At 41.3% G+C, this 27,498-nt stretch overlaps 1 protein-coding gene across 1 annotated transcript; it reads left to right on the forward strand.

Moving 5' to 3' along the window:
- Positions 1-27,498, forward strand: FAM81B (family with sequence similarity 81 member B). Its single transcript, XM_031557362.2, has 8 exons — positions 1-97; positions 11,139-11,382; positions 13,591-13,709; positions 18,137-18,266; positions 20,466-20,572; positions 23,399-23,531; positions 25,921-26,116; positions 27,380-27,498. The coding sequence occupies exons 1-8, from the start codon at positions 87-89 to the stop codon at positions 27,472-27,474; spliced, it is 1,035 nt and encodes a 344-aa protein (XP_031413222.2). The 5' UTR covers positions 1-86; the 3' UTR covers positions 27,475-27,498.

The raw sequence follows: 27,498 nt of genomic DNA on the forward strand, positions 1-27,498 counted from the left end.
GACCACAGCAAACACAATGCACTGGCAGCAGCAGCCAGCGCCGAGCCGGGACGGTGACCCTGCTGCCCTCCTGCCCCTCCTGCAACATGCTACGAAGGCAAGTCTGTGTGCCTTTCAGATCTCATCGTGAGAGATTTTGCCCACTGCCAAGAGATAGGACTTTTGTGAGTTTAGAGGCAGGTGTGTCTGTGATTTACCTGCTGCTGGATTTATTGCAAAGTGGCTGCCGACTGCTAGGGAGGTTGGGTTTGGTGTTACCCTGGTTTCCTTGGCAATTTCTTTCTGGAGCTCTGGCTGTGCAGGTTTAACATTCATGTTTCAAAAGAAAAAGGGAGAAGAAACTACCAATTTCAGGCTACAGTATTGTCTTTCAGGGGTGTTCACCCTATGGCTTCCCTCAGACTTTCAGTCTTTTGGGGTACAATTTGGTGTGACTGTGTCACAAGAAGTCCCACTCTGAAGTTCTGTTAGTCTCTATGAATTTAAAGTCTGGTTTTTGAACTAAGAGGTTTGTATGCTAAACTGCAGTTGCCTAAACATGTGCTGCCTGTGTAGCACCAACTCTAGCTTCAGATTCCTGAAGCCCTTTATCACTGCTTTTCATATGGGAAAATGGAGATGATACCCTAGAGATAGACACAGTATATTATGCTTATTTATTCAGATTTCTCATTAGCAAATTAATTCTTATTTTACAGCTGTAAAAGTTGTTACAGTATTAAAGACACTTTAGACATTTTTGGACCCAAATTGCTGGTTTTGACAACACTGACACAAGCATACTAACTTTGAGGAGGTTTTATTTGACACACTAAGTATCAATTTTCCTCCTGATAAATGAGATTTTTGGCTATGTGTTTCAGTCTGGATACTCTCACTTGACATGCCTTGATTTGCCATGTTTATGCTAACAAAACCTTCCACAGCTTTTCCTTGAAGACCATAGTATCATGGAATAATAGAGTTGAGTTGGAAGGGACCCATAAAAGCCGTCAAGTCCAACTTCCCTGCAGTGAATAGGGACACCTACAGCTCCATCAGGTCCTCAGGGGCACATCCAGCCTGACCTTGAATGTCTCCAGGGACAGGACATCCACCACTTCTCTGGGCAATCTGGCCAGTGCCTCAATGCTCTGACTGAAAAGAAACTTCTTCCTTATATCCACTCTAAATCTCTCCTTTCTAGTTTGAACCCACTTCCCCTTGTCCTGTCATCACAGGCACAGAAAGTGTCTGTGCCCTTCTTTTTTATGGCCCCCCTTTAGTTACTGTAAGGCTCTCTCAGGTCATCTGAGAGCCTTCTCTTCTCCAGGCTAAACAGCCCCAGCTCTCTCAGTCTGTCTTCACAGGAGAGACATTCTGTCCGTTGTATCATTTTTGCAGCCCTCCTTTGTATGTGCTCAAAAAGGTCCACATCTCTCCTGTATTAAGGACTCCACAGTGCTCCAGGTGTTGTCTCACCAGTGCAGAATAGAGGGGCAGGATCACCTCTCTCAGCCTGCTGGCCACGCTTCTTTTCATGCAGCTCAGGATATAGTTAGCTTTCTGGGCTTAATGCTGGACTGGCAGCCTGGGGAGCCAGGGACCTAGTTCTCATTTCCATGTCAGGCATGGCCCTGCAGCTGTGGCCATTGCTACTGACATCCTCTTCATGGAGACGATTCAGCCAGACAAGAGCAGGATCTTTGATCCTGGGTTTGAAACCAGACTTTTCTCTGGGAAATAGGCCCCAGTTCCACTCCATGTTGGTTCTGGCAGTTTTATTAAGTCACAGAAACATAAATCTATCTGAGCAGAGACAGCATACTGCTCTGAAAAATGTCTAAAATGGATTGAGGGCATGATTAAAGCCCACCTGAAACTGCTGGATCTGTCACCTGAGCACCAGCCTTCTGCTGCAGACAGTGCCTTCGGGTTTCAGGCAGCAGTGAACAGAGCAGCAGCCATGGCAAAAACATTTCCTGGTGCTCTATACAGACGGACGTTCCTTTCCGGACTCTAAATACACAGAAGTTCTTGAATCCTCTGAGATTTGCTTTGCCTAGCCTTTTTGGTTATCCTTACTTGCACCTTCATTTTGAGAGGCTTTTCAAGCTTCAAACAGGCAGAGCAATCTAGTTAAAGTGCTCACAAGTGTCTGTGAGCAACAAGACTGGCGCTTCCCAAGTAAAAAGGGAAAAACTCCTGCAATTACACAATTTTGTGCAAGCCAAATCCATGAACTGCACAGTACTGCAGACTGGCTTCTCCCAAACTACTTTCTAATTTAAAGTGCTCTGTGTCCATTTGATATCTCTGCTTTTGCAGCTTTATACATTTATGTCACCAATTTGCTGTGGTGATAAGAATGTGAGGGAAAATGTATTACTAATCTTGAGATTTTGCATGTGGTGGAAATGCAATAAAAGGTAAGTTTCCCACTCCAGTTTTTGAGATTTGATCCCTTGTCAAAACACACATTGGGACCAATTGCTGAAGGTTGTGTCCTGTGTTTAACTGCTGGAAGATTACTTGATGAAATATGTCGTATGGGAAGTCCAGCCAGATGAGAACCCTCAGGGTTTCGCTACCTACGGAAGCTGAAGTAATCAAGTAAGGGATGCACCAACAGTGCAGCCAAGGAGAAAAGGCTGGCTTGTCCTAGCCTGACGCTCATGTCCCCAAACTAGCTATAATGTTGATGTTTCCCGTAACACTGAGTCTCCTGTTCAGCTTGCATGGCCATGGCAGGAAACAGTTACCATGCAGCTGCCCGCATGCCAGGAGTACAGCTTTTAGCTTAAATGGCAGGCACTGCTATTAGCACTAAAATGTGAGTGATTTTCCCAGAAAGTATTCATTAGTGCTTGTTTTCCCTGCTGTTAAATGCTGCGCTCCATGGTACCAAATAACATACTCAACAAGTCTGAGCAGAGCTCTGTGAGGGATGCCAGATCAACTGCTTGTTTTGGTATGGGAAAAAGTAGTTCATGTTTCAACCTGGTTTAAATAAAAGTGCAGGAGACAGATCCTGGGCACAGCAGTGGTCTGATGGAACCATTTGCTGAACTCCTTAGATCTTTATCATCGCTTAAAAACCTCCTATTCAGCAGATGTTATCAAGGAATTGATAATGAGAGCATCAGGGTTATTTAATTAATGACAGAAGCAGTTAGGCAATGCTGACAAATAATATCTGTGGATATACTACAAAACCTTCATTATTGGCTTAAGCAAGGAACATGCCCGGGATTAATTTCATCAAATACTTTCTACTTTACCACCATTTTTGGCTGTCCACCTTTTTCCCACTGCTTTGCAGTCCATGCTCTTCTGCTTCTTCTGAAACAGTTTTGAGGAGCAAGATTTTGGCCTCCAACTCACCCCTCAAAGCCCTTGTGATTACTGTGGTATGGGGTTGGACAGGCTCCTGCAGGGTTTCAGATTATCTCTTGTGTGGCAGCTCTACAATCCAAAAAGCCATCAGCACATCTGCGTGCTTTACCCAGATTATAGCCACATTGAACTGCACTTACAATGCTACATCCTCCATTATTTTGCTGTACATTTTATTCTGTGGGGAGTTGTATACATGTCTGTTGTGTGTTGATTATTTAAGACACTATTCAACAGCTATGTAATTACATGCCTATTTTATAGTCTCATTTCTCTTCATGCAGAAGACTTAGTAATGATTTATTTGATCAACAGTAGCATTGACATAAGTGCTCTGCAGCATATAATATAAAAATCAGCTAATAATTCATGGGTTTTATAAATATATAATACCTAAAAACAAACTACTTGACATATTTGACCTTGGCTTGTTTGTAGCTACAAAGGATAGTAATTTTAGAAAAGTGTCCTTAAATTCAGTACCCTTGAACATACATCACTATTTACATCTGTATTCATATAGATACCAAGAAATGAGTCACATCACTGACCGTTTTATTTGTCAGATTACTTAGAGAACAAGGTAAATAAATTGAACTCACAATCTTGCAAAACTCAATGAATCCTGAGTTAGAGTCTCTCCAAGGGTAACCTTGGCTGTTGGACCATAATTATGAAATACGAGGCCATACTGCCTTGTGCAATGAGTCCCACTCTGTGTGGGAAAGAGTGCTGCTCAGTGTAGAAGAGCATTTGTGTCAGACAGCTGATTTCTGTGGCATGCTCTCCACAAGGCAGAAAACAGCAAATAGGAACCGAATGATTTGTGCAGATTTATTGTGAGACTGCAGCCCAGTAATGCGTTTTCTCAGAACATTTATGGCTCCTCTGGAGTTCTACATTGAGGCTATGAATGGCGGCAGCTGCTCCACACCATTATGGCTGCATTGTTCTACAGATGGGCTTTGTTCTTCGATGAAAGTGTGCTCCAAACTTCACTACTCCTTCCTGAACTATGCACTCTTGGATGGAAGCAGCTGGGAATATTTTTCTGAAATAAGATCTCTATGATTCCTGTGATCTGGGCAGGGACTGACTTGGAAAGTCTGTTTGGAGATCTGTGGGGCGCATGAAGCTCCTGATTTCCCCTTGCTCAGCCATATATGTCTGCTGCCAGTCTCCAGTCACCCCACAAGCATACCGTGAGTGTGTTTCATAGACAATGAATATAATAATTCTTTTTAAATTTTGAGCTCCCAGATAGTCCAACTCCTGACTCTACACAGCACCACACAAAATCAAACCCCATGCCTAAGAGTGGTGTCCAAACACTCCTTGAACTCCAGCACTGCGACCCACTGCCCTGTGCATCCCATTCCATGCCCACCATGCTCTGGTGCAGACCCTGTCCCTGACCCCCAGCTGCTCCTCCCCTGACACAGCTGCATGCTGTTCCTCGGCCCCATCACTGTCATCAGAGATTATGGTTAGACCAAAAAGCCCTCTCTTTGGCATCACATGACTTGTGAAATAACACAAGCCTATATCTCAACATTTCATTAGCTAGGAGATTAAGAACTCTTCTTAAGATTTTAGTACTTTTTTCTTCCCTCTGCTTTTTCTTACTGGCCAAAGCATGTAGCATTAAGCTATTAGCTTTAATGACTCTTCAAGGTGAAGAGCAGGAGAATCTAACAGCTTGCTGGTCTTCCTACTCCTAAATGGTGTTTGGAACTGCAAGCACAGAGGATGCTATGGATCACTGCTGCTGATAGGAGAAAAGATACTAGGAGATATATGTCCAACTTTGAGCTTTCATGTATAGACATATTTTCCCATGCTGAAGTAGGATATATTTAGATTAACTGAGCTAGCAGGAAACTAATGAACCTAGTGAACTCTCAGATTTGTGTATATTGCAACATTGCTGCATATAATTTGTAATGTTACTCAGTAAATATCTGCGGGCTTTTTCAAGATCTCTGTTTAAAAAAAAAAAAAAAAGCCAACAACAAAAACTTCCCATTCTAATTGGCCAAATTTGTTGTATATTTCACATAGTTCTTAGAACTAGACTTTGTTTTTTTTTTCAACAGAGTTTCTGTGCAGAAAGTACTGTCCTTGACTGTTAGAGAGGATGAAAAAATGTGCATCTGGATTCCTAGGAAGGAAAGATTCTCTTTGATGCTGCAGTGAAGGGCAGAGTGACCTATATCGCTCCCAGTAGGTGAAAATTAACAGGATGCATGGTTAGTAGCAAATTGCTGATCAGTTATTATTGAAATTCCTGCTTGGATACTGATTTCCAAAAGCCAAACAAAAGAAGTGACTTAAGAAATACCCAAATTAATGATCTCAGTCATGCAACAGTTCCTTCTGGATAGGAGCTATTTTACATCTGTGAGGAACACCTTTGCTTTCTCAGCCCTGTCCTGATTCAACCAGTAAGCATTATGCTGCAGATGATTTCTGGCATTGCACAGGCATTCTGAGGGCAGACATGCTGCCAGGGATGGTGGCATTTTCTTGGAACAACACACAAGAGGTGGATTCTTCTCTTAGATCATGGTTGTATTATTTTCTCCAAAGTCCCTGTTGGCCAGAAAAAGTCCATATTCTCTCCAAACCACAGCCTCTCACAGTGTGAAAGAAATGAGGATTTATTTGCATCCAACGAGAACACTGCAGGTTCATATAATTTGAAAATGCACGTTGATTACTCACAACCATGAAGTGCCATCGTGCCAGATTACTCCTTTTTTGCACAACTGAGGAAATGACTTTGAATAAAAGCAAATTGATTAACTGCCCTTGATGTCACATTTTATACATTGTTTCTCTGAATTTTTGTGATATTTTCTTACTGTCTCTTTAACCCTGAATACTACAAGTTAAAGGCTGGTTTCCCTAAGTTAGAACTACAGCTTTGCTTTTGGAAAATTCTGTTAGGAAATGTTCAGTGTCCCATTAATGGAACCAGGACTTTACGCTATTGGTGAAATACCTTCCTTTATTATTTTTTAAAGTTTTATCATTCTTAGGAGTAACAAAAATAAACAAAGATAACCAGAAAATACAACATCTGGAGGTATTTTGATTATTTGCCTTAGAGACATGTACTTTTTGGAACACGTCCAGAGGAGGGATACAAAAATGGTTAAAGAGATGGAGCACTTCAACTATGAGGGTCCCTCAGGCTGAGGTAGCTGGGGCTGTTCAGTCTGAAGAAGAGAAGATTGTGGGGAGACCTAAGAGTGGCCTTTCAGTATCTGAAGGGTGGTTGTAAGAAAGAAGGGGACATTCTTATGCAGGATCTGTTGTGATAGAACAAGTGGGTTCAAACTAAAAGAGCGGAGATTTAGACTGGATATAAGCAAGGTTTTTTCAGTACTGGTGGTGAGGCACTGGCACAGGTTGCTCAGAGAGTCAGTGGATGCCCCGTTCCTGGAGACATCAAAGGGCAGGCTGGACAGGACTCTGAGCACCTGATCTAGAAGTTCTTTGCAGGGGGTTGGACTGGATGACTTCTAATGGTCCCTTCCAACTGAAACAACTCTATGTGACTCTATGATTTGAATCTTTTCCTTGCTGATGTGCAGTGTTTCCCTACAAGTGCCTCTGCACTGCTGTTAACCTGATTCCACAGAACAATGAAGCGTGTGAGGTTGTTCCACTTCCCCCTCTTTGTTCATTTTATGATTTTTGAATTCCTCAGGCACCTCAGACAGATCTGCTGGAGTCTTAGAGTTCAGAGGTTTGATTTTCCTGCAGATTTCAAGAGAATCAGTAGCCATGTAGAGCTAAAGTTAAATGCAACTGCTGGTTTTGGTGTGAATAAAGGGTCATTTATTTTTCTTTATTTTATTATGTATTTTATTTTATTTTAGTCTCCTGAGCAGCAGTAAGCAGGAGCACAAAAACTTGCTGTCTGGGCAAGTGGCAATGGGGTTTTGCATCTGGCTAATGGCAGGAGAGGGAAGCTTCAGGGGGGATGGTGGAGCTGGAGGCATGGATGGAGGCTTGCAAAAGATGGCAGGAAATTGGAAAGGAATAGGGGTTACTTCAGTGAGTGTGTGAGACACCTGGCTTTGGGAAGCCAGGGCAGCTTTTTGAGGGGAATTCTACCAGAAGTTATAGCATGGCCTCCAATATCCTGTGGCAAAACAATGGTAAGCCCTGGTTTTCTCTCTCCCAGAGAGGAGACATCAAACTTTAAACCCCCTGCTGCAGGCAGGGCCACCAACCTCCAAATCTAATACTGGACAAGCCTTCTGAGGGCCCCAAACAACCTGGCTTTGAATGCCTCCAGGGACATGGCATCCATAACCTCTCTGGGCAGCCTGTTCCAGCACCTCACCACTCTCAGAGTAAAGAACTTCCCCCTGATATCCAACCTAAATTTTCCCTCTTTCAACATAAAACCATTTCCCCTTGTCCTGTCATTATCTACCCTTGTAAAGAGTTGACTCCCCTTCTTTTGTAGCTCCCTTTAAGTACTGGAAGGCTTCAATGAGGTCATCCTGTAGTCTTTTCTCCAGGCTGAACAAGCCCAGCTCTCTCAGCCTACATGTGCTGCAAAGCATATGATTTGGCTCTGAGCCCCACAGGAGATAGCTCAGCCTACAGAAAGCATCCCAGTGTGTGCAGGAGCAGTGGTGGTAGTGCTTGTAAGGTACAAAGTCCAAGAAAACTGAAAGCCCCGGCTTCTCGTCCCAGTGGTTAATTATGGTTGATAATAATAAACGACGTGCTCAGACCAGTAGCTTGCAAGGTTAGTTTGCAGCATGCACTCAGCTCTTCTGAGGGAGGTCATTAACAAATCAAACTGTCTTAGATTTCTTAACTCTATTTTCATTCTACAGAAGCAAAATAAAATCAAAGCTAATATTTTAACTTTAAACTAAAAGGACAACAAGGTTTGTAGCAGAAGTTAATTTAATAATTAACTAAGGATCTAAATCTTTGGCAAGTCTGCCCTGACATAGAACTTAGAGTATTTTGTTGCTCTCAGTATGCGTTCAAGAATTCAAAATGATGTAAAGTGACAGATTATAATCAAAGTCCTGTAACAATGAGGAAGATATTTATGGAAGATGACGTGAGGTTTCCATCCCAGATGCTCCCAGATGCTGGCATTGAGAGTATCATTCAAAGCTGTTAACAGCTTCCTTGGGGTGGGGTGGGGCAGCTGGTGCTCCTAGGTCAGTGATACGTAATGTCCCAAATTCCACATCATTTGGGTGCTGCTGTGACAGGCATCCTCAGGCCTCTCACAAGGCACTTGGGACATTGACTATGGCAGCAAGACTTCTCATTAGCTTGTTGGCTCACCACTGTTTTTGAAGAGATTTCTTTCTCTTTCTTTCACTGCCTCCTCAGCTCTTCCCCTCATGCTGGTCTGGAACCCGTTGAAAGCCAGTCTGACACACTCACCTGATGAAAAAAGCAATTTAGCCAATTGGCAAACACCAAAAAGGAACAATATTCTGCTGCATAAACAAGTGGAATCAACCCATGGATGCCCAGTAGGCACAGTGTCCTTCTTAAAGTACAGAAGAGAATGCAAAAATGGGACCAAGAGACTGGGAGCAGGGAAAGGAGCAAATGAATGAGCAAGAAAGAAGGGAGAAAGAACAAGGTCCTTCCTTTTTGACCACAGCAGTCACTGAACTATCTCAGCAAACTGTGCAGGGAGGGCTGTGCACACCCAGTTGTTTACCAGCCTCATTGTACCTGGTCCCTATTGGTCCTGTGGTTTGGTGATTTAGTTGGAATTTCGGTTGTAAACTGCAAGAATGGGAATTCTTCTCATATGAGTATGACTTGTCTGTCGCAGGCTAGGTTCAGGAAACATGAGCCTAGACAAATATTAAGCTGTGAGTCACAGCAAGCAAGTGGGCTGGTTTGCCCTTGCACAGCAGGGAAGTCAGGATGCGTGGATGAAAAGATCCAGCAGAACCGCAAGAAAAGCCAGACCACACACAGACAAGCACTTACCCAGGCATGTGCGTGTAAGCTGCATTAAGCTGAATGTGGAACTGTGACTGGCAAAAAAGCTGAAATTCAACATGCTCTGTCTGAGGGGAATTTCCTGGGACTCCTCAGCAGGAAAACATCTGCAAGTCAGACAAGAAGAAAAAGAGCCCTAGGGGACTGGAGCTTCAGGGATCACACATTTAAGCCTTTACCAGCTCCTGCTGGGGCTCAAATCAGATTACTGCACTTTCTTGGTGGGTTACTTTACACCAGCTGAGCCATTGTGCACAAAGCTGGTTCTTTGCATGTTCTTAAGCCCAAAACCCTGCAACTTAGACTTATTTTAGGCTCCACATATGCTAGAGGCTGCAATCATGCTCATGTCATAACCAGACCCTGAGCCTGACTCTTGAGATTAGCCTTGGAGGGTCAGCTGCACATCAGTAGGCTTCACTGAACTTACATTCTCACACAGTTATTGACCAACAGAATATACTCTTTTTCCTTTTCCTTTTCATTTCTCTATGGCGTTTTTTAACAAACATGATGCTTTTGAAAACTGCCTAAGCACACAAGACTTCAACTGGTCACCTTGCTTTTTAGAGTTCTTATCAAGAGGGTACTTAAATAATTGTTCAGATCTTACTGGTGCTTCAGGGCTGCCAAAGGTAATTTTTGGTTTAAATTCCTAATTGCACAGACAAATGTAAAGCCACTCCTGGTGCATGCAGACATAAGCCAGCTGGAGAACATTATTACAGCCACCCATATGGTTGTAAAATTTATTGCAGAGTATCCTTGGGCACACTTCAATCATTAAACTGTCATCTTTGCATTTTGTGCATTGATTGAGTATGGCAGCTGAATTCTCCTCTCCTTTCTTTTTAAAAATTATTTTTATATTGAAACTTTTATTTATAGCAGTCTAAGAGCTGCCGGAGAAAACATGGAGCCATAGAATCATATCCTGAATTGGAAGGGATCCATAAGGGACATAAAAAGCAACTATTTGCCCCACTCAGGACCACCCAAAGTATAATTTAGTTTATCTGTTGATCCTAGACCTGATAGCACTCCAAATGCCTGTTTTGCTAAGATATTGCAGCATGGGAGTGCAACTAGGCAAATAAGTTAAATTCTAGGATGTCTTTAGTGGTGTTGGATAAGACGTACGGTTTCTTTCCCAAATGGCTGAATATTTTTATTCATCACTAGGCTACAAATTTTAACTAAATTGATATCAGGGTATTTCATATAGCATTGAAAGCATAAATATGACATACAGGTTAAATTAAGAAGAAAAAAAAAAAAGAATTTCGGGATAACACAGAAACTTGAGGTTCTACAGAAATTAAATTTCTCTCTGCCTTTTTACTCAGAAGTAGCTCATAATTCCAGTTTTCTTCAAGCTCCAGATTGTTCCTGTCTAAATTAAGTTTTGTACTGTACCTGCCAATTTCAGTTCCGTGCAACATCTTTCCTCTCTCCCTTCCTTCTATATTTATATGCAGTTGCACTGGTTATATTCAAGACTGGGATGGTTGTAAGAAAACTATTAGTTTTGCAAATTTCTTCCCAGTGGGTAAGTGTAAGTAATGCAAAGGGAAACCAAACACGAGCACTGCTGTGTGTGACTGCTGGAACTCTGGCAGCTATAGGCTGTGACCACAAAAGGTGAAGAACCTTTTCCTAGGAGCCAGCCTGACCTCCCCTGACATAGCTCCATGCCATTCTCTTGGTTTGCTTTCCATGGTTGCCACAACATTCGGGGTTTTGGCTGTTCACAGGAGAGACCCATCCACTGCTCCTGGTCCTGGAGACAAGGCACATCTGCTGGAGGGGCGGCTTTCCAGCCAGGAGAGGACCACAGCCTACCTCCTCCATCAGGCCTTCCGAATCAAGAATGACATTGTCTCCTACCTCCAGGAAACCGCAGGCTTTCAGCACAGAGAGACTGCTGCTCGGCAGCTACTGGAGAACCATATACAGGCCATAACAGGCATAGTTGAAAAGCTCAGCCAGGACATTCAGGTAAGAAATGACAAGGGCAATTTCCCTTGTTTCAGTAGCACAGCACTAGCCCATGATCAACTCAACATTTGTATGGTTCCAGGGGTGGAAAAGTCCTTATCATGAGCAGTATATTTTAGGTAGATTCTGATATTCTTATATAGGGGCACTTGCAGTTCCTTGTGAAAAAAAGGAAGGGAAGAGAGCAGGGAAAGAGGGAAAGAGAAAGAGGAAAGAGGAAGTGGAAGAGAAAAGGAAGGGAAGGGAAGGGGAAGGGAAGGGTAGGGACATGGAGAGGGGAGGGGGAGGGGGAAGGCAAGAGAAGGCAAGGCAAAGCAAGGCAAGGCACGGCAAGCAGACAAACAAGTTTTTGTGTTACTCTCTATTACCTGGAAGATTCACATCCTATTTGCTTTCATTTTTGTTGGAGCATGGGAGACAGAATTCAGGAGAAATGAGTAAACTGCATAATTTTTCGAACATAATATGAAAACTCAATCTTTTTTACTGAGTTTTCTAGTTGTAGATGTTCTACGTCACATACTTTCTGTATGAAAACATAATTGAACATTGAAAGTCTTCATGAAGCTCTCTGTAAATTGGACTGAGGGTTCAGGTTCTACTTAATCTGAGATAACTGATGATTCTGTTATGAAAGTTCATGGGGTACCTGTTCTAGCTAAAGATTTTAATTCTGTTCTGTTATTTGTCAAATTTATATGTGAAATTCACCAACTCCTTGATTTTCTTTTTGGACAAAAATGTACAGTACAAAAAGCAGACTTCCAACGAGATTTGTGTTATCTTTTCAAGTGCTGAATGCCTTCCAAATGGCAGTAAATTCAAAATTTTGTTTCTTATGTAACTGGGGAAATACTATACATTCTATGTGTTTATTATAACAAATTTGAAATAATGACTCACCTGACATCGGGATTATTTTACTAGAAAAATGGCCAAGATGCTGTCAGTTTTCTAAGCCCAGACTTTTTCCCTGGCTGTAAATGACTCTACTCATCTCAAGTGGAATCTCTCACTTTCTATGCTACGGCTGTGAGGATTTTCTGAGTGTGAAGGACCAACAGCATGCAAAGCAGCACAGTGAGAGCTTGTCAACAAAAGCCACCAGAGAATACAGTTTGGGGAATTGCTCCTGGCACACACTGAGCTAGAGCAGTTGAGCAATGATCATTTCTAAAGCATTTTAAAAAGAACAAAGGGATTCACCTGGAAGTGTGTCTTCCATACTCTAAGAACATGAAGAATGCCCTAAAAAGAAGGATACTTTGTCCTGGGGAAGACTCTTGAGGGAGTGAAGCTGCAGACAATGAAACACATCCCTCTGACAGAGTTGCAAAACTGCATAAGCTGAACTAACAACCTCAAGATAATTAGGGCTACAACCTTGATTAATTCACTGTCCATGATTCCATGAAGAGACTTCAAATTGCATGATGGAGACATCTGTGTTAAAAGTTTAGTTGCAGAGGTGAGAAGTGCCTCTCATCCTATCTCCAACCATAACCCTGGATGGCTGTGGCACACTGAAATGTCAGCTCAGGGCCTCTGCTCTCAACCCGAGTCCTAAAACTGGGGCATCTGGAATATAACTCCCTCGCTCAGCTTTGTGTCTGTAAAAGGTCATGGTAGCTCCAGAAAGCTTCCTAAAATTAATTATTGTGACACATACAGATATGATCAGTATGGGCCACTGCCAAAAAGCCTTCAGGGGGGTTGCTCCTTCTGTCTTTAGATCAGACACTTATTACTGTGCAATAAAACAGACAAAAAGAGCAAAACAAGACATTGACTAGCTGCTTATACTGACACTCATGCCAGTTTGGGATTAGGTGGATGTAACATTTCCCTGTTTTTGAATGCTGGACTTTTCAACATAAAGCAGAATCTTAAGGGAGAGGTAGACATAATTTCACAACACCATGGAATGGTGTTGAAGGAGACCCTAAAAACCAACTTAATCCAACTTCTTTGCCATGGGCAGGGACATCTCCTACTAGCATAGGCTGCCCAAAGCCCTACACTATCTGGCATTGAGCACTGATTTATACAGGTGTAGATTTCTGAAAGAAAAATATGCTGCTTACTTCTTCCTTGAGAGAAAAACAAGCGTATAGGCCTTTTTCTGAAAATGGTGCTTCAACCCATTTTTTTTAGTACAAATAAATAATATGGAAAACCAGAACCACATTAAATATTTTGAATTTACAGGTTTTGGAGAGACAAATAAGAACAAGAGATGGTATCACAGTGCAAACCAATTTTGCTATTCAAAGTCTGGACCATAAATATGTCCAGAGTCTTGGAGACCTGCGTGGAAGAGTGGTGAGGTAAGGAATATACGATGGCCCTCTTTTCCAGTTCAGGCAAAGCAAGCTCAGAGGTGGCACAAACATACTTTGCACTCATTTTATAGCTTCATTTTTTTGTGACAGATCTATACTTTGCATTCTACATGTTAATAAAATCATCAAACCAGGAAAAAAATACCTTTTTTTTCCCTATATTGTTCTTCACAACGTACTTAATTTTTTTTTTCCTTCCTTCAGCTCTAGTCTGGCCTGACTTCAGCTGAAGTAGCTTAAGCTGTCCTGTAGTTCTTCACCTCCTCTCTTGGAAAGTGAAAAGAACAAACTGGATTTCTTCCTTTGATAGTGAACTTCTGTGAGGCATTTAGAAACACTAATGTTACGACTTAAGGAAAAATGAAACTCTGATGTGTTATGTATCAAGAAAGTATTTGGTTTAAGAAATGTCTGAACTGACCAGTACACTGAAAAAAAGTAGTCTTTAAGGAAGAAAACTCCTTGAACTGGCATGCTTCTAATGTTTCCTTGTTTGTTTTTCTCTGGAGGCCAGTCGTATGTTTTCCATATAAAATTATTGCTATTGATATCTGTAGATAACAGAAATATGATTGGTGTTGTGAAAGAATGTAAGTGGGCCATATGGGTGAACAGAAAAAAAAGTGCTTTGTAAGCCCTGTGAGGAACTGCTCTGTTGCTGAATTCTCTAGGAAAAGTTTAGGGAATACGGTAGATGAATAACAGTGGGCTCTCACAAATAGACAGTATCAGAAATGCTAAGACTGGACCAGAGCTGTGGAGTACTGGTGGACAGGGACCAGGTAGCTCCATTCTCAGTTCAGAATACTGAACTGAGTCCAGAATTCCCTTTCTGAAGTGAAAAGCTTGATATGTTGTTAAGAACAGCCAGGAATGTGGTGATGAGATAAGGAAAATATCTGGCTGAGAGAAGTACGCGTCTATGTATAGCTTCTAAAAAAAATATCCAGAGATTTCTTCACTTCCAGGTATAGATACTGAGAAGCAGAAAAAAAATTCATAGTGTACTGAAGGACTCCAAACTACTGAAGAAAAGCCCAAGAATTCAAAATTAGACGGTGAAGCCAGTACATTTAAAGTTGGCAGGAGAAAGATACATTTTTTAAATCTTGCGGCTGATCAGCATTGAAAGAATGCAAGAGGTGATCATACGATAAATTTTTCTCTTGGTGTTCTCAAATTTGTATGGGCAGAATTTCCAGATGACATGCTTTCAGCAAAGCCATAACGTTCAGTGGGCGATGTGTCCTGTTACTTTTTCCCAGTGTTTCTCCAGGCGTGCTGCTCACTTTTGCCTGCTGCTGTAGGTCTTGTTCCCATTTGCTGTACCGGAGCATTGGCCTGCAGCAAAGGAAACCAAACACACTGGGGAAAGCAGGAAATGGAAAAGAAAATGCAGAGGGTTAAAAAAAAAAGTCTAATCCATTCCCATCTACACAATGAAAATCCACGCAGAATAATGGAGGTCAGGCACCCATGACAGTGCACACTGAAGCATAGCCCAGTTTCGTGTGATTTACGAATTTTCAGCACTTTCTCATTTCTCTCACTGGCAAAAATGTCCCCAGCGCAGTGCCTCTGAAGTGGGCCAGAACTGACCAGCAGGATCATCGCAACAGGGATGGTTAGTGCTTGCATTTCTCATGTTCTTTTGACCTTGAGTCTCAGCTCAAAGCTGTATAAAGGAAGTATGGCCCAGAGTGGCTGGAGACAGACTCAGGGGTTCATGTAACTTACATATTTTGAATGAATAGAAATCTTCCTAGTGCAAACTTGCAAAGGAAGTTTTGCTGATGACTTGCAGCCACTTGAAGATTGCTTGGAATGAAGTAAACCTTAATGGTGCTCTGCTCTTTCTCAGAGCAGATGATTCATCCTCCTGTATTCTGCCATGTGTAAAGGATTAATGTGGATTAACTCTTGTAATTCAATTTGTGTCTTTCTTTTCTGTCACTCTGTCTTCCCCTGAAAGACAGACAGAGCACTCTTGTTGAATACGGGCACAGCCACCCATTAATTTCTGGGACCTTCTGACCACATATCTATACCATATAAACGTTTCTGTTTCAAATGGCAGTGACAGTAAAAACAGCCTTCAACATCAGCAGCCAGCGTCTAAAATTAGCTGTATTTTAGATTTGTGTTCTAATTCTTAAAATAATTTAAAGAAAGAATTCCTTTGGGTTTGGGATCATATTTTAGAGTAATAAAACTTAGGTAATCAACTGGGAGAAGAAACAATACTTCTCATAAATATTGACCTGTCTCTTCACATACACCAACAAGAAGACTGAATAATCACTGCACTTTACATAATCACTGCACTTTACATAGATGTCTGCATTACAATTCTTTTCCTGAGATTTTTTTTCCTGTTGCACAAAGGAAAAATCCAGTGTAGTGCTAGACTACCAAAGCCAGTGATGCACGCCCTTGAAGTTATTCCACCCTTCAGAGTATGCAAACTTTGCCAAATTAAGTAGTCCTTTGTTAAATATATGCTCTTTCCATGTCTTGATAGGGTAGCGTTCCTCAAATGTATATGAGACAGCCATATTCCTGCCAATAATTAAATCCTTCTGTACAATCCTTAGAAGCTCTTATTTCTTTTTGCTATTTAATTTGTATGCATATCTAACAAGGAGCGTACTTCCTGCACTTTTCCATATCCATCCTCACTTACTCCCAGTTTCTGCGTATGTGACTGGAAAACAATGATCTCACCACAGTCTGTTGAGGATCTCCTATATCAAATACTGATTTGGTGCAGGATTTTAAAAGTCGCAAGTCCATTCCCTTCAGAACTACATCTTCCAGTCTGCAACCATGCTATGCTGCACAAGGCACCAGTATTGCTGGTAGGCACATATGATCCATGAAGCACACCTCTGAGAGCATCCCCACTGCTCCAGCTGTGGAGAGGCTGCTATCACCCCATAATCCCACCTTTGCCACAGACTCATTGCTGTTACATACAAATGAGCTCTTCCATCCCAGTACAGTGCTGGGTGTCCCTTGTCCCCGTGAGGCTCCCAGCCCCTGGAGCGTCATCCCTTGCCAGCTCCATGCTGGTGTTTGAGGTTTGACTGGTAAAAGCTGTGCAGCAGGCACCACAATTCACATGCCCTGCCCTCTTAAGAGCAATGTTCACCTTTTGAGCTATTTTGTAATTTGTTTTCCAGATGAATAATATATATATAGTGGGGTTTTTTTGTTTGTTTGTTTTGTTGTTTTTTTTTTTAATCAATGTACTGGCCTTTGTACAAAGGCTCTATTATCAGCAGAAAAATTTTTCATTTCCCTGATGTGAATGCTCTGCAGGTATATCTCAATATTTCTGCATCATCAAGAGATGACAAAAGACTGGCCTATTTAAACTGTCATAGCCTCTCTTTAGTTCCTTTGTCTGACAACAGCACTGGCTTTAGTGCTTTGGAGGATAATTTCTCTGGCATTTTAAAACTCATCTGTTTTCTTTACTCAATTTCTAATCCACTACGTATACTAAATGGTGCAGTGCTTTATGCTGCACACACACTGCACAAGGTAAGATATTTGTTTCCTCAGTATTGTTTCAAGTGCCTTTGATGGGAGCAGGTGGTTACTCCTGAGGAGCAGACGTGAGGAAATTCTCTGTCTTCCTCCACTCTTTATGGAGGAGTGCAGGAGCAGAAGTCTCTATCTTCTAGCTCATGTTAGATGTATTTATGATGTTATACAAATATTTACATATACACTGAAGCAAATCATCTTCCTCCTGCGGAAAAAAATGTATTTATGTAAATATATACACATATATTACGCATTGTGTATAGGTGCAGTAAAGACAGAAAGAAATTGGATGCATATGTTACCTGGAGGTAAGCTGGTTAAATATTATTCAATTAATGCCATCATTCTCATATCATCTCTTTGCCCATTTGAAATGTGACAAGATATTTTAGTGAATGCAACCGAGAGAGTTTAAATAGAAAATGACAAGTGCTTCCTATAAAACATCATGGGTTTTTTTTTGCCTCTTGCCATTCCAAACCTGATCATCCTCCACATCTGCTTCCAGCCAGAGGATGCTGCCGTCTGGGCACTCCTACGCTCTAGATAGGCATCCAAAAACTGGAGGCAGCTGAGTAACCTCTCAATTTGCATTTCAGGTTTAAATTAGCTCACCCTTAAGATTAGACAGCAGGAAACTGAGGAGGAAATGGCCCAGCAGGGTGAGCTGTGAACTGTTTCAGGTCACCTCAAGCTGATGGGAGCCACGAGGAGGTTTGCAGTGTACGGACAGCATGTGTGTTGTCACTGCAGCTAAGGGAACTGCTGGGCAAATGCTGAGTGCCTTCCACGTCCTCACCTTCAGCTCCACCCTTATATGCATCCATGCAGATGTTCTCTTGTCTCTGGTTTGTTTGCAGATGTGAGGCAAGTATTGCACAGCTATCAGGAGACATCCATGCTATCAGGAACGAGGTCCAGAACATCAATAAGGAGATCTACAGCCTTCGCTCTGTCCTCAAAAATCATATTGGCAGTTTCGAGAAGATGGTGAGTACAGAAATTCGCAATACCTGATGAGTGATGATGAGGCACACGTAGAGTGCTTACTTTCCTATGTGCTGATCAATATTAATGATGGATGCACCAGTGATAAAACATCTCAAGATTTTTTTAAAAATTAAGTTTTCTTTGATGGTGTGGAATGGTAGTGGCCTTTCTAATAGATGTAGTCTAAAAACAGTTAATGGAAGTATCATAGGATTTGGGAATACTAAGATTGTGAATGATGCATCACAGTTGGTTTCTCAGCATGGTTTAGAAGTCCCTTAAATTAAAGCACAATTCTGCCTTCAGTGCATCTGGAAAATTCAGTTACATTAATTCTGGAGCTGAAAAATAGTTCATACATCCACTCTTTTTTCTTCAATTTTAAGGTGGTTGCAAGGAGACATCTAGTAGCATATCCAGTTTCCTATGAAAGCTGGCAATATTTCAAAAGTATTTGAAACTGTAGCACTGAAAATATTCTGGAAAATGGTATTTTCTCTCTCTCTCTTTTTTTTTTTTTTTTTTTGCCTCCATAGAGAAAAACAACAAATAACAATTGTTACTGCTTATGATTCCTTAAGCAGGTCTTGTGACTGGTTCATTGTGTTCAACAGCTGTTTTAGAACCTGAACCTTACACAGGTTCAAGAGCATTAGCAATAATTATTCACAAGTACAGCCCACTGATATATTTGGTTTGTAAACCTGCAGCATGACAGCTTTCTGCTCCTGATTCAAACTGAATGTTGTCTGTACGCATTGCAGTTGAGCTTGGGAGAAGATACGGGACATTCAGCTTCTCCTACACTTGATATCAATTAAAAAATCATCATTGCATTTTAACTGCATCTTCTGCTGTACAAGGCAGAGTTCCAGTCATTTTGTACCCAGATACCCTCTTCTACAAAGAAAAATTATTCATGACAATTTAAATGAAAGTATTTTACCTGGAATTCTGCTGTAAGACACTGTTTGGACACCTGTCTCCTTCAATTCCTATGAAGATGTTCCTCTTTGCTTGAGAATGGGAAATGAAGGTGTGTCAGATCATTTGAAACAGTAGCAGGTAAAAATAAGCTGTCATAGACATGAAGCAGGAAGCAGAACAAAGTTTCTCAGGTGAGGAGGGGAAAACTATACTAATGCGTTTCTGGGAAAGAAGCAAATGAGAATTTCCAAAACAAAGCATTTTTTTTTTTTGTTGAGTATTAAGCTATCAAAACATGAGCCTTTAGCAGCTCCCTGTTGACATACATGTGCCACAGCTATCAACCAGATGAAGGTATTTCCTCACCAGGGCAGTCTTTCAGTACTAAAGGGGAGCTATACGAATGAAGGGGACAGGCTCTTTAGCAGGATCTGCTGTGATGGGAAAAGGCAAAATGGGTTCAAACTAAAAGAGGGGAGATTTAGATTGAAATAAAGAAGTTTTTATAATAAGGTTGGTGAGGCACTGACACAGGTCGCCCAGAGATGTGGCGGATGCCTCGTCCCAGGAGACAGTCAAAGTCAGGCTAGAGGGGGCTCTGAGCACCTGCTCAAGTTGTAGGTCTCTCTGTTCATTGCAAGGGAGTTGGACTGGATAAACCTTAAGCGTCCTTTCCAGCTGAATTGATTTGATGATTCTACGATTTTATGATTCGCCACAGCCCTGGTTCCTGAGGCACTCTCTCATCCTTCTCCCCCAGAAGGGAATGGACCCATAGAATGGGGACAGCTCCAGCCAAAAATGCCTCAGTGTGCCTGTACTCAGGCTAGAGTCTCTGGTGCTTTGGATGTTCATTTCAGCGTGGATGGGGGAGGCGAGGGACTGATCTGTGAGTGACTGTCTCCTTCTTTCGCTGGTGTTGGGAGTCCAACAGGTGTTTGATAAACATTTTCTGTCAAGGAATATTACCCCTTGGTTTCTAACATCTTCAGGGAAGTTTTAGTGGTACACAGTGTCTTCTTGAGATAAAAAGTCTTAGTTATCTGTGAGTTTAATTACAAAACCTGTGTCCACAAAAACTTCCACTAAGTGATTCTTATAGCCTGAGTGACCCTGAGCTCAAGTCCTCGCTGAATGAAATCATTTGTGAGAGAATTTCAAAGTTGTACCTTTGAGTCAGTTGTTTTTTTCACTCTTGCAATCATAATACTTATTTAAAGATAAGTGCTCACCTTCTGGCTCATAAAGGCATTCTCTGTTAATTCTCATTAGGTAATGCAGCTATTAAGCAAGATAGAGACTTCCAACTCGGATCAAAGCTCAAATTTAAAGACAGTCCATGGAGATCAACATCACGAATTGCAACTTCTGGATTTCAAGTAGGTGATGAATGGTTTTCATTATGATAATTCACCTTGGATACTTTAGTATGATGAACAGGTTGTCATAAAACAGCCAAACAAACCCATTAGTTAACATCTATTCAAAACATAAACAAAAGGTTAATGAACATCCATGCTATAAAATAATGAAAATACATGATGAAAATACATTGTCTCGTAAGCTAGTTGTTAAAATGAGGCACTAAATGCCATCCTGTAAGAAGGTACAAAGGCAATTACCCTTCCATACCTAAAAGAAAGGCACTGAGTAGAAAGGTACTATTTACCACAGTAATTGAGTCTAACTTGTGACTTGCCTAAGGTGCAGGTGACATTTTATTGAAAGGTTTGCTCTGTCATTCAGTTGGGAGAGCAGCTGGAATGGAGCAGTGCTGGTTGAGGGAGGTGGGCAGGGGTAGGACAGGGATGGAGCTGTACAGCTTCACATGTCCTTGGATTTGTAATTTATTGTTTCTTTCTTCAGCCATATATTTATCATATTCTGGTTGCAAAAGTACTTTCAGAGCGTCCTTTTAATCTTGATGAATTTTACAGAGGTAGGAGCTCCAGTGATTACACAGTGAATTAAAGTGTATGGCATCCATATGCAGAACAATGCTAAACAGCCAAGCACTAAACAGCAGAGCCAACAAAAGTAATTTGAAATTTAATTATATTAATACTGCAACAATACTTCAAAGGCAGCATTTCCACTTCTTAAAATTTGGAGTATTTGAATTAAATTTATCTGAATCGCATTCAGAGTTAAAAATATGCTATTTAAACACAAAATGTTCACATCAAGAAAACAAGAAAAGGAGTAAGAATGAATAGTGAAATAACAACTAAAAAGGAGAATGAATTAAAGTGAGGAAAAAAAGGAGTTACAGAAAGACAGAGAGTAAAGGATGAAGAGAATTAAGACAATGTGAGATTAACAAGAAGCAAATACAAAAAAAAAAAAAAAAAAAAAAGAAAAAAGGAAAAAAAAAGAATGGAAAAATGCCAGAAAAGAGGGAAATATGAAAATTTAAGAAAATGCTGAGTTTCTCGTAAGTCAATTAGGTCTTACTGAAACTTCCAACAGAAATAGGAAGCTTCCAACACTATGAGATGCACTAGAATGTGTCTTTTAATGTGAAGTAAAATGTAACTTCTTTTGCTAGGAGAGACTGGAGTTTCTGCTTATGAACCGGCATGTTTAATTTGATTGCAAAGCCCAGTTACTTCTTCAAGTGGCATGAAACTGTCTGGTAACCAGCAGTTTTTCTGATCTGGCAGTTGTTTTGTAAAAGTGCAAACTGATACTTCTATATACAGTTATACTGAAAACCTGATAAATTTTTAAACTATTTCAGGACTTCAGAGGAAGTGTTGCTTTGCTAGATAGCATTGGCCTCCACAGTTGAGGGACTGGGTACTCGTCTCTCATGGCTGGTTAGCTGACAAATAGCTGTATTCAACTGCACAGAGGCAGATCACTTGTCAATAGTTCTGCTCTCACATTTATTGCAGCACTACTTAGAGGATGCGCTTATTAAACAGCCACAAGTATCTCATTAATATTTCAGGGACTATCTGGACCAAGACTATGGCAACTCGTCTGTCTCTGCAGCCTGGCTCACTGTAGATCTCTTTTTGTTAGCTCCTTGCAGAAGGGATAGTAATTCACAGAATCACAGAGTGGCTTGGGTTGGAAGGAATCTCAAAGCTCACCCAGCCCCAAACTCATATTATTGTTAAAATAATCCTAGAACTAATAAAATGAGTAATAACAATAAACTGACCTCACAGCCATACAATATCTTGGTAAGGCATTGTCTAAGCAAGCAAACAGCAGTAATATGTCACTTAGAGAAATTCTGTTAATGTTAATTTGTTTCTCACATCACATTAGTAATTACATTACATTAGATGGCAATTATCACTTCATTAGGCAGATACAAAATTGTTATCAATCATTTGGTTTCAAAAAACAGTTTCTCTCAGACATTCTTTTGAAAAGTGACATAAGTGTTACAAGTGCTTTAAGCATGAAGTCTAGTTATAAAATCCTGCTCCTTTCTTGCTAGCTTGTAAGCTGGCTGAGACCCAAACAAATTTCAGTTGGTCATTCTTTGCATCCAAGTATGCCTAAGGAATTAATACAGTTACACTCAAATTTTCTGTGGAAGTCTGGCAACCTGCATGAGAATGGAAATTTAAATGTGTGACTAGAATTTGGACATATGTTCATGTCTCCTCATGGCTCATATTGTCAATTACATGCTGCAGCATAAGAAAAGCAAGCACACTGCTCTCTAGCTCAGGAGTTTGCAAGTTCAGTCTGTGTGGCATCCTTGTAGCCACTGCCCTTTTGTGTCTCCAGGGAGGGCTTTCACATTTCTGTCCAGCTGGTGCTTCAAAGGCACGTGCATGTTTTCTCTGCATTTGTAAACCATTACTTTAAAATGTCTTTCATCCTTATGAGCCTTTTCAAACTGCAGGTGATTCTGGTGCCCACTGTGATGTCCAGGAGCACAGTTGATGTTCATTGGAATAGTGTAGCTTCTTCATTCACTTCAAATAAAGATAATACCACTTGCAAAACAGCGTTTTTCAGCCCTCAGGTATTTTCTTAAATTAGACTGCACTAGAGAAATCACATTTTGTCATGTATATGCAGTCTCAAGATAAGGATTAATAAAATAATTGAGCTTGGTCTCCTTAGGAAACTACTGAGGAGATCCGAAGTAACTTAAACAATTTAATGACTCAAGACTCCCCCACAGTGCTGACTAAACCTTAAGTCTTGTTACTAAAAAAACCCTATCTTAATTTTAGGTTGACAAGCATTCTAAATGACTTCAAAGATCAGATTCAGAATCAGCGGAAGTGGACGGAGGTGCAGCTGACACAATCTGAAGATCGAACCCAGTACCAGCACCAGCTGCTCAGTGCGATGAAGGAAAGGCTGGTAAGGCTTCCCACACAGTAAGTTACACCTACCATGAGATTACGCACAAAAATGGAATTGCCCTGGTGCCTTGTGGGATGGCCACAACTGAATTACGAAGAACATACAATTGTAGAATAATTTATTTCAAAGGAATATCTGGAAGTCCGGAGATAGAGCTCCTCATTCAAACTGGACAAATGACAAAGGCAGGTGGCAGGTCTCCTCCAGGTGACTTTTAAGTACCTCTGAGGATGGAGATCCCACAATCTGGGCAACAATATGAACTGAGTATTTGTGAAACCCTAGTTTACCCAATAGCGGTGACTTGTCCCAGAATGAGCATCAGTGCCTTCACTGAACATCATAAGGTTTTTTTCATTCATTGACAGGCTCAGAATAGTAAGGGATCTTCAATGCAAATTCTTACTGGTTTTAAACATAGACATGCCATCACCATATCGTGGTTGGTATATTAATACGCAGAGAGCTTAGACTCCACCACAGCAGTCAGTGCTTGGCACAGGGCCGGTATCTTTTAATCAATTCCTTCACAGCTCCAAAGTTTTTCCCCCTTTGCTGCATGTAGTTCACACAGCTTTGGAGTTCAAAACCAATTGAAACACACCTGCCATGTCTTACAACCAGAATGAAGACTGCTAAATAAAACCACACAGAGAAATTACTCAAAAGGAACTAAAACACAGTAGAACTTTAATTTCCACTTATTCTGCTTCACAATCTCTAGTTGTCAATGCCAAACATTTGGTGCAACCAGGCAGATACAGGTTTCTGACTCCTCAGGCATTGTCTCACAGCTACCCTCCTACTGCAGTTTTGGTGATTATTTTTGATACATATTTGATACATATTTTAAAATATCTAGTTAAGCTCTTCTCAGGGAGAGCTGCAGTGTCAAGCAGTGCAACTTTAACAGGACTTAAAGATTTGTAAGCCGCCTTCTAATAGATGAAGTTATAAGGAATGCCTTTATTCTTGTGTATACATATACATGCGTGCACAGGGCTACTGGTGTCACAGAATCACAGAATGGGTTGGAAGGGACCCTCAGAGATCATTCATGCTAAAGCAGTTCCCTACAGCTGTTTTCTCAGGGAAAACAGCACAGCCCCTGAGGGCTGAGGTAAACATTCTGTTGGAGATGGGAGCAGTGTGAGGTGAGCTTCAAAACCCACCTGGAGTACACTGACCATGCTCAGACACGGGCCTTAGCAGCACAGCCAGCTGTTTTCAGGATCAAACATAGGATCACAGAATGGTTTGAGTTGGAAGGGACCTTAAAGCCCACCCAGCCCCAATCCATCCCGTGGGCAGGGCTGCCCCCCAGCAGCTCAGCTGTCCAGGGCCCCATCCAACCTGGCCTTGAGCACCTCCAGGGATGGGGCACCACTGCCCTATGAGTAAAGAATTTCCTCCTAAGATCTAACCTAAATCTCCCCTCTTTTAGTATAAAACCATTCCTGCTGTCCTATCACTATCAGACCATGTTAAAAATTGGTTAAAAGTCCTGTTGGTCACCTTTTTGACATGACTGAAGTCAGATGGATAAGAGGGCTGGTGGATGTGTTTTGTGCTGAAGCTGGAGCTGTGTTGGGAGTACGAAACAGCAGTTTGGTTATTCCCGGAGCTGACTCACTCCACCAGCCACCTGTACAGCATGGCAATGTTTGTAAACACAGAATGCCTTTTCAGCATCACCATTAACTCAGTTTAGGCTCAAAAAACTCTGCCAGGTTTGCAGATATTTTCCCTGAGAGGCAGACCCCGGCATTGCCTGAATTCTCTGTGCCACCGGGGCTGCAGAAGGTGAGGAATTTTGAACATGTTGATGATGGACCTTAGCAGAAGACTCAGTGCAACTTGGAGAGCAAGAAAGGAGTGGTCAGCAGCATGGCTCAGCTATGAGCACATCTCTGAGGAGGTGCAGTGGCCCTTAGGAGTGACACTGGACTCCGAAGAGCAGCTGTTAGGGGCTCGCTGCCCTTACTAATGGAGCTGGGTACACCCCTCATTTCTTCGCCCCTTGGCTCATAAACTTGTTTTTGAGGTAAGTGCATGAAAGCAACCTGAAGTAAGCTGTTTAAATTCCCAGGCTGTTGTTAGAGAATGAAACAGTGAGAACAACTGGAATTAAAATAAATGATAAAAATAACAAAATAATAAAGAAAGCCCCTCTGGCCTGCCCCAGCCCCTTCACCAGTTAATCCAGTTAGTTGGAGAAAAGAGGATTGACATCCCTCCACGGTACCAGACCTAACTGCATTTCTGCAATACTCTTGTTCTTGGGAATGGGAAGAAAAAACTGATTAATTTCAGGGTTGCTAGGATGGAGTATAATGGTGGGCATATTTAAAGCATCTTATCATTACCTTCTGCCATGTTTTTAAAGGAAGCAGCAGAAAAGAAAATAGAAGAGAAGCTTCTACTTGTGTCACTACAGCTAGAGCAATCAGATAACCCAGAGAAATACAAAAGGCAGTTGAACCAAATGAAGAGTGATGAAAAAAATCTGCATGCAAGAATCACCAAGTTTGAAAGAGAGATATGGAAGGAGCTTGAGGAAATCCAGAATGAATACAGATCGGGTGAGAATTTCATGCAGTTATTTGTCAGTACATTTGTACAGTAAATTACTGCCGCAGAAAATATTTTCCAGTAATGAGACAAGCATCTGCACAAGACTGTTCCTCTCTCCCACACTTTGGTTTCACAGGTGTCATTTTTAGGCATCTAGGTTAGCCCAGCTGTCCTTACCAGCACCAGCAGGATATACGCACACAGGTTGCTTTCTCTTCCTAAGGATCTGATGGTAAGATGATCTAAAAGGCAATTTCACAATCCACTTTCCAAATTTCTCTGAGTACATCTTTCTTCTGCTCACAAGGTGACTAACCTGAATTGAGAGGTGAATACTTTTGCCTTTTGCCTCAGGTCCTGCTGATCATGTTTGATTGCTTTATATTTTTTACAGTCTTTATTCCCCATTCTCCACTAACAGGAGATTGAAAAAGAGGCACCCAGTTGTTTAATAGCTTACCTTACCCAGACCATAGCATATATGAATGCAGAAGCATTTAGATAACCTTGCTGAACACACAGTAGATGCTTCTTATGGGTACAATCACGATGCACATAATTCCCAGAGCATGGACTCTGGGAATTACCAGCCTGAGCCAATTCTGGCTGTTCAACTACTAACAGCAATTCACCTTGCACAAAGCACAAGGCTTTGGAAAGGACGATTTTGCTCATTGTAAAGTTTCCTATTGCCCCACTTGCAGCTAATAATGGAAACAAAATGGAAACACTAGTTAATGCAAAAAAATCACTCAGCCAACACTCCAAGGGAACAGATGGCTGAAAACACTACACAAGTTCTTCACATCTGATATGTTCTCATCTTCTAAGACTAGGATCACTGTTCCTTACTTCAGTTCCAATTCCTTCATTATTTGCAACTCACTAGGTCTGCTCCAGAGCTATTAACAAATGAAGTTCTAAATTAGCAACAATCTTCATACAGGAAGGAGCTTGAGGCATGAGGGACTGAAAGCAGAAGAATGCTGGGATAATAAATTTCAGAACAAAAGATTCCAATGTTTTAGTGGGGGCTCTTGAGATTCCTGCATGTCCAGTGCATTGGAAGATATGACTCCTACAGCAAGGAGTTGGCAACGTAAGCTGATATTGCATATTTATGGTATTCAGTGAAAAGAAGAAATAAATAGATTGGGTTTAATGTGGTCTGATTTACATGTGGGTCAGAAGTATTTGGGGAAAAAAAGAGGGATCTCCTAGTGTATTAAAAGCAAACACAATTTAATTAATTGTTCCTATTTCCCTACCAGGATTTCAATCCATTCATGAGTCCCTGGAGCTGCTCAAACAAATACAGAACACGAAGCTGAAACTTGAAAAGAAGAAAACTGAGAAATACACATAAAGGTACAAAGCAAGAGACTTTCCA

This window comes from Meleagris gallopavo, chromosome Z (assembly GCF_905368555.1).
Source record: "Meleagris gallopavo chromosome Z, MGAL_WU_HG_1.1, whole genome shotgun sequence".
NCBI classification, from domain to species: domain Eukaryota; kingdom Metazoa; phylum Chordata; class Aves; order Galliformes; family Phasianidae; genus Meleagris; species Meleagris gallopavo.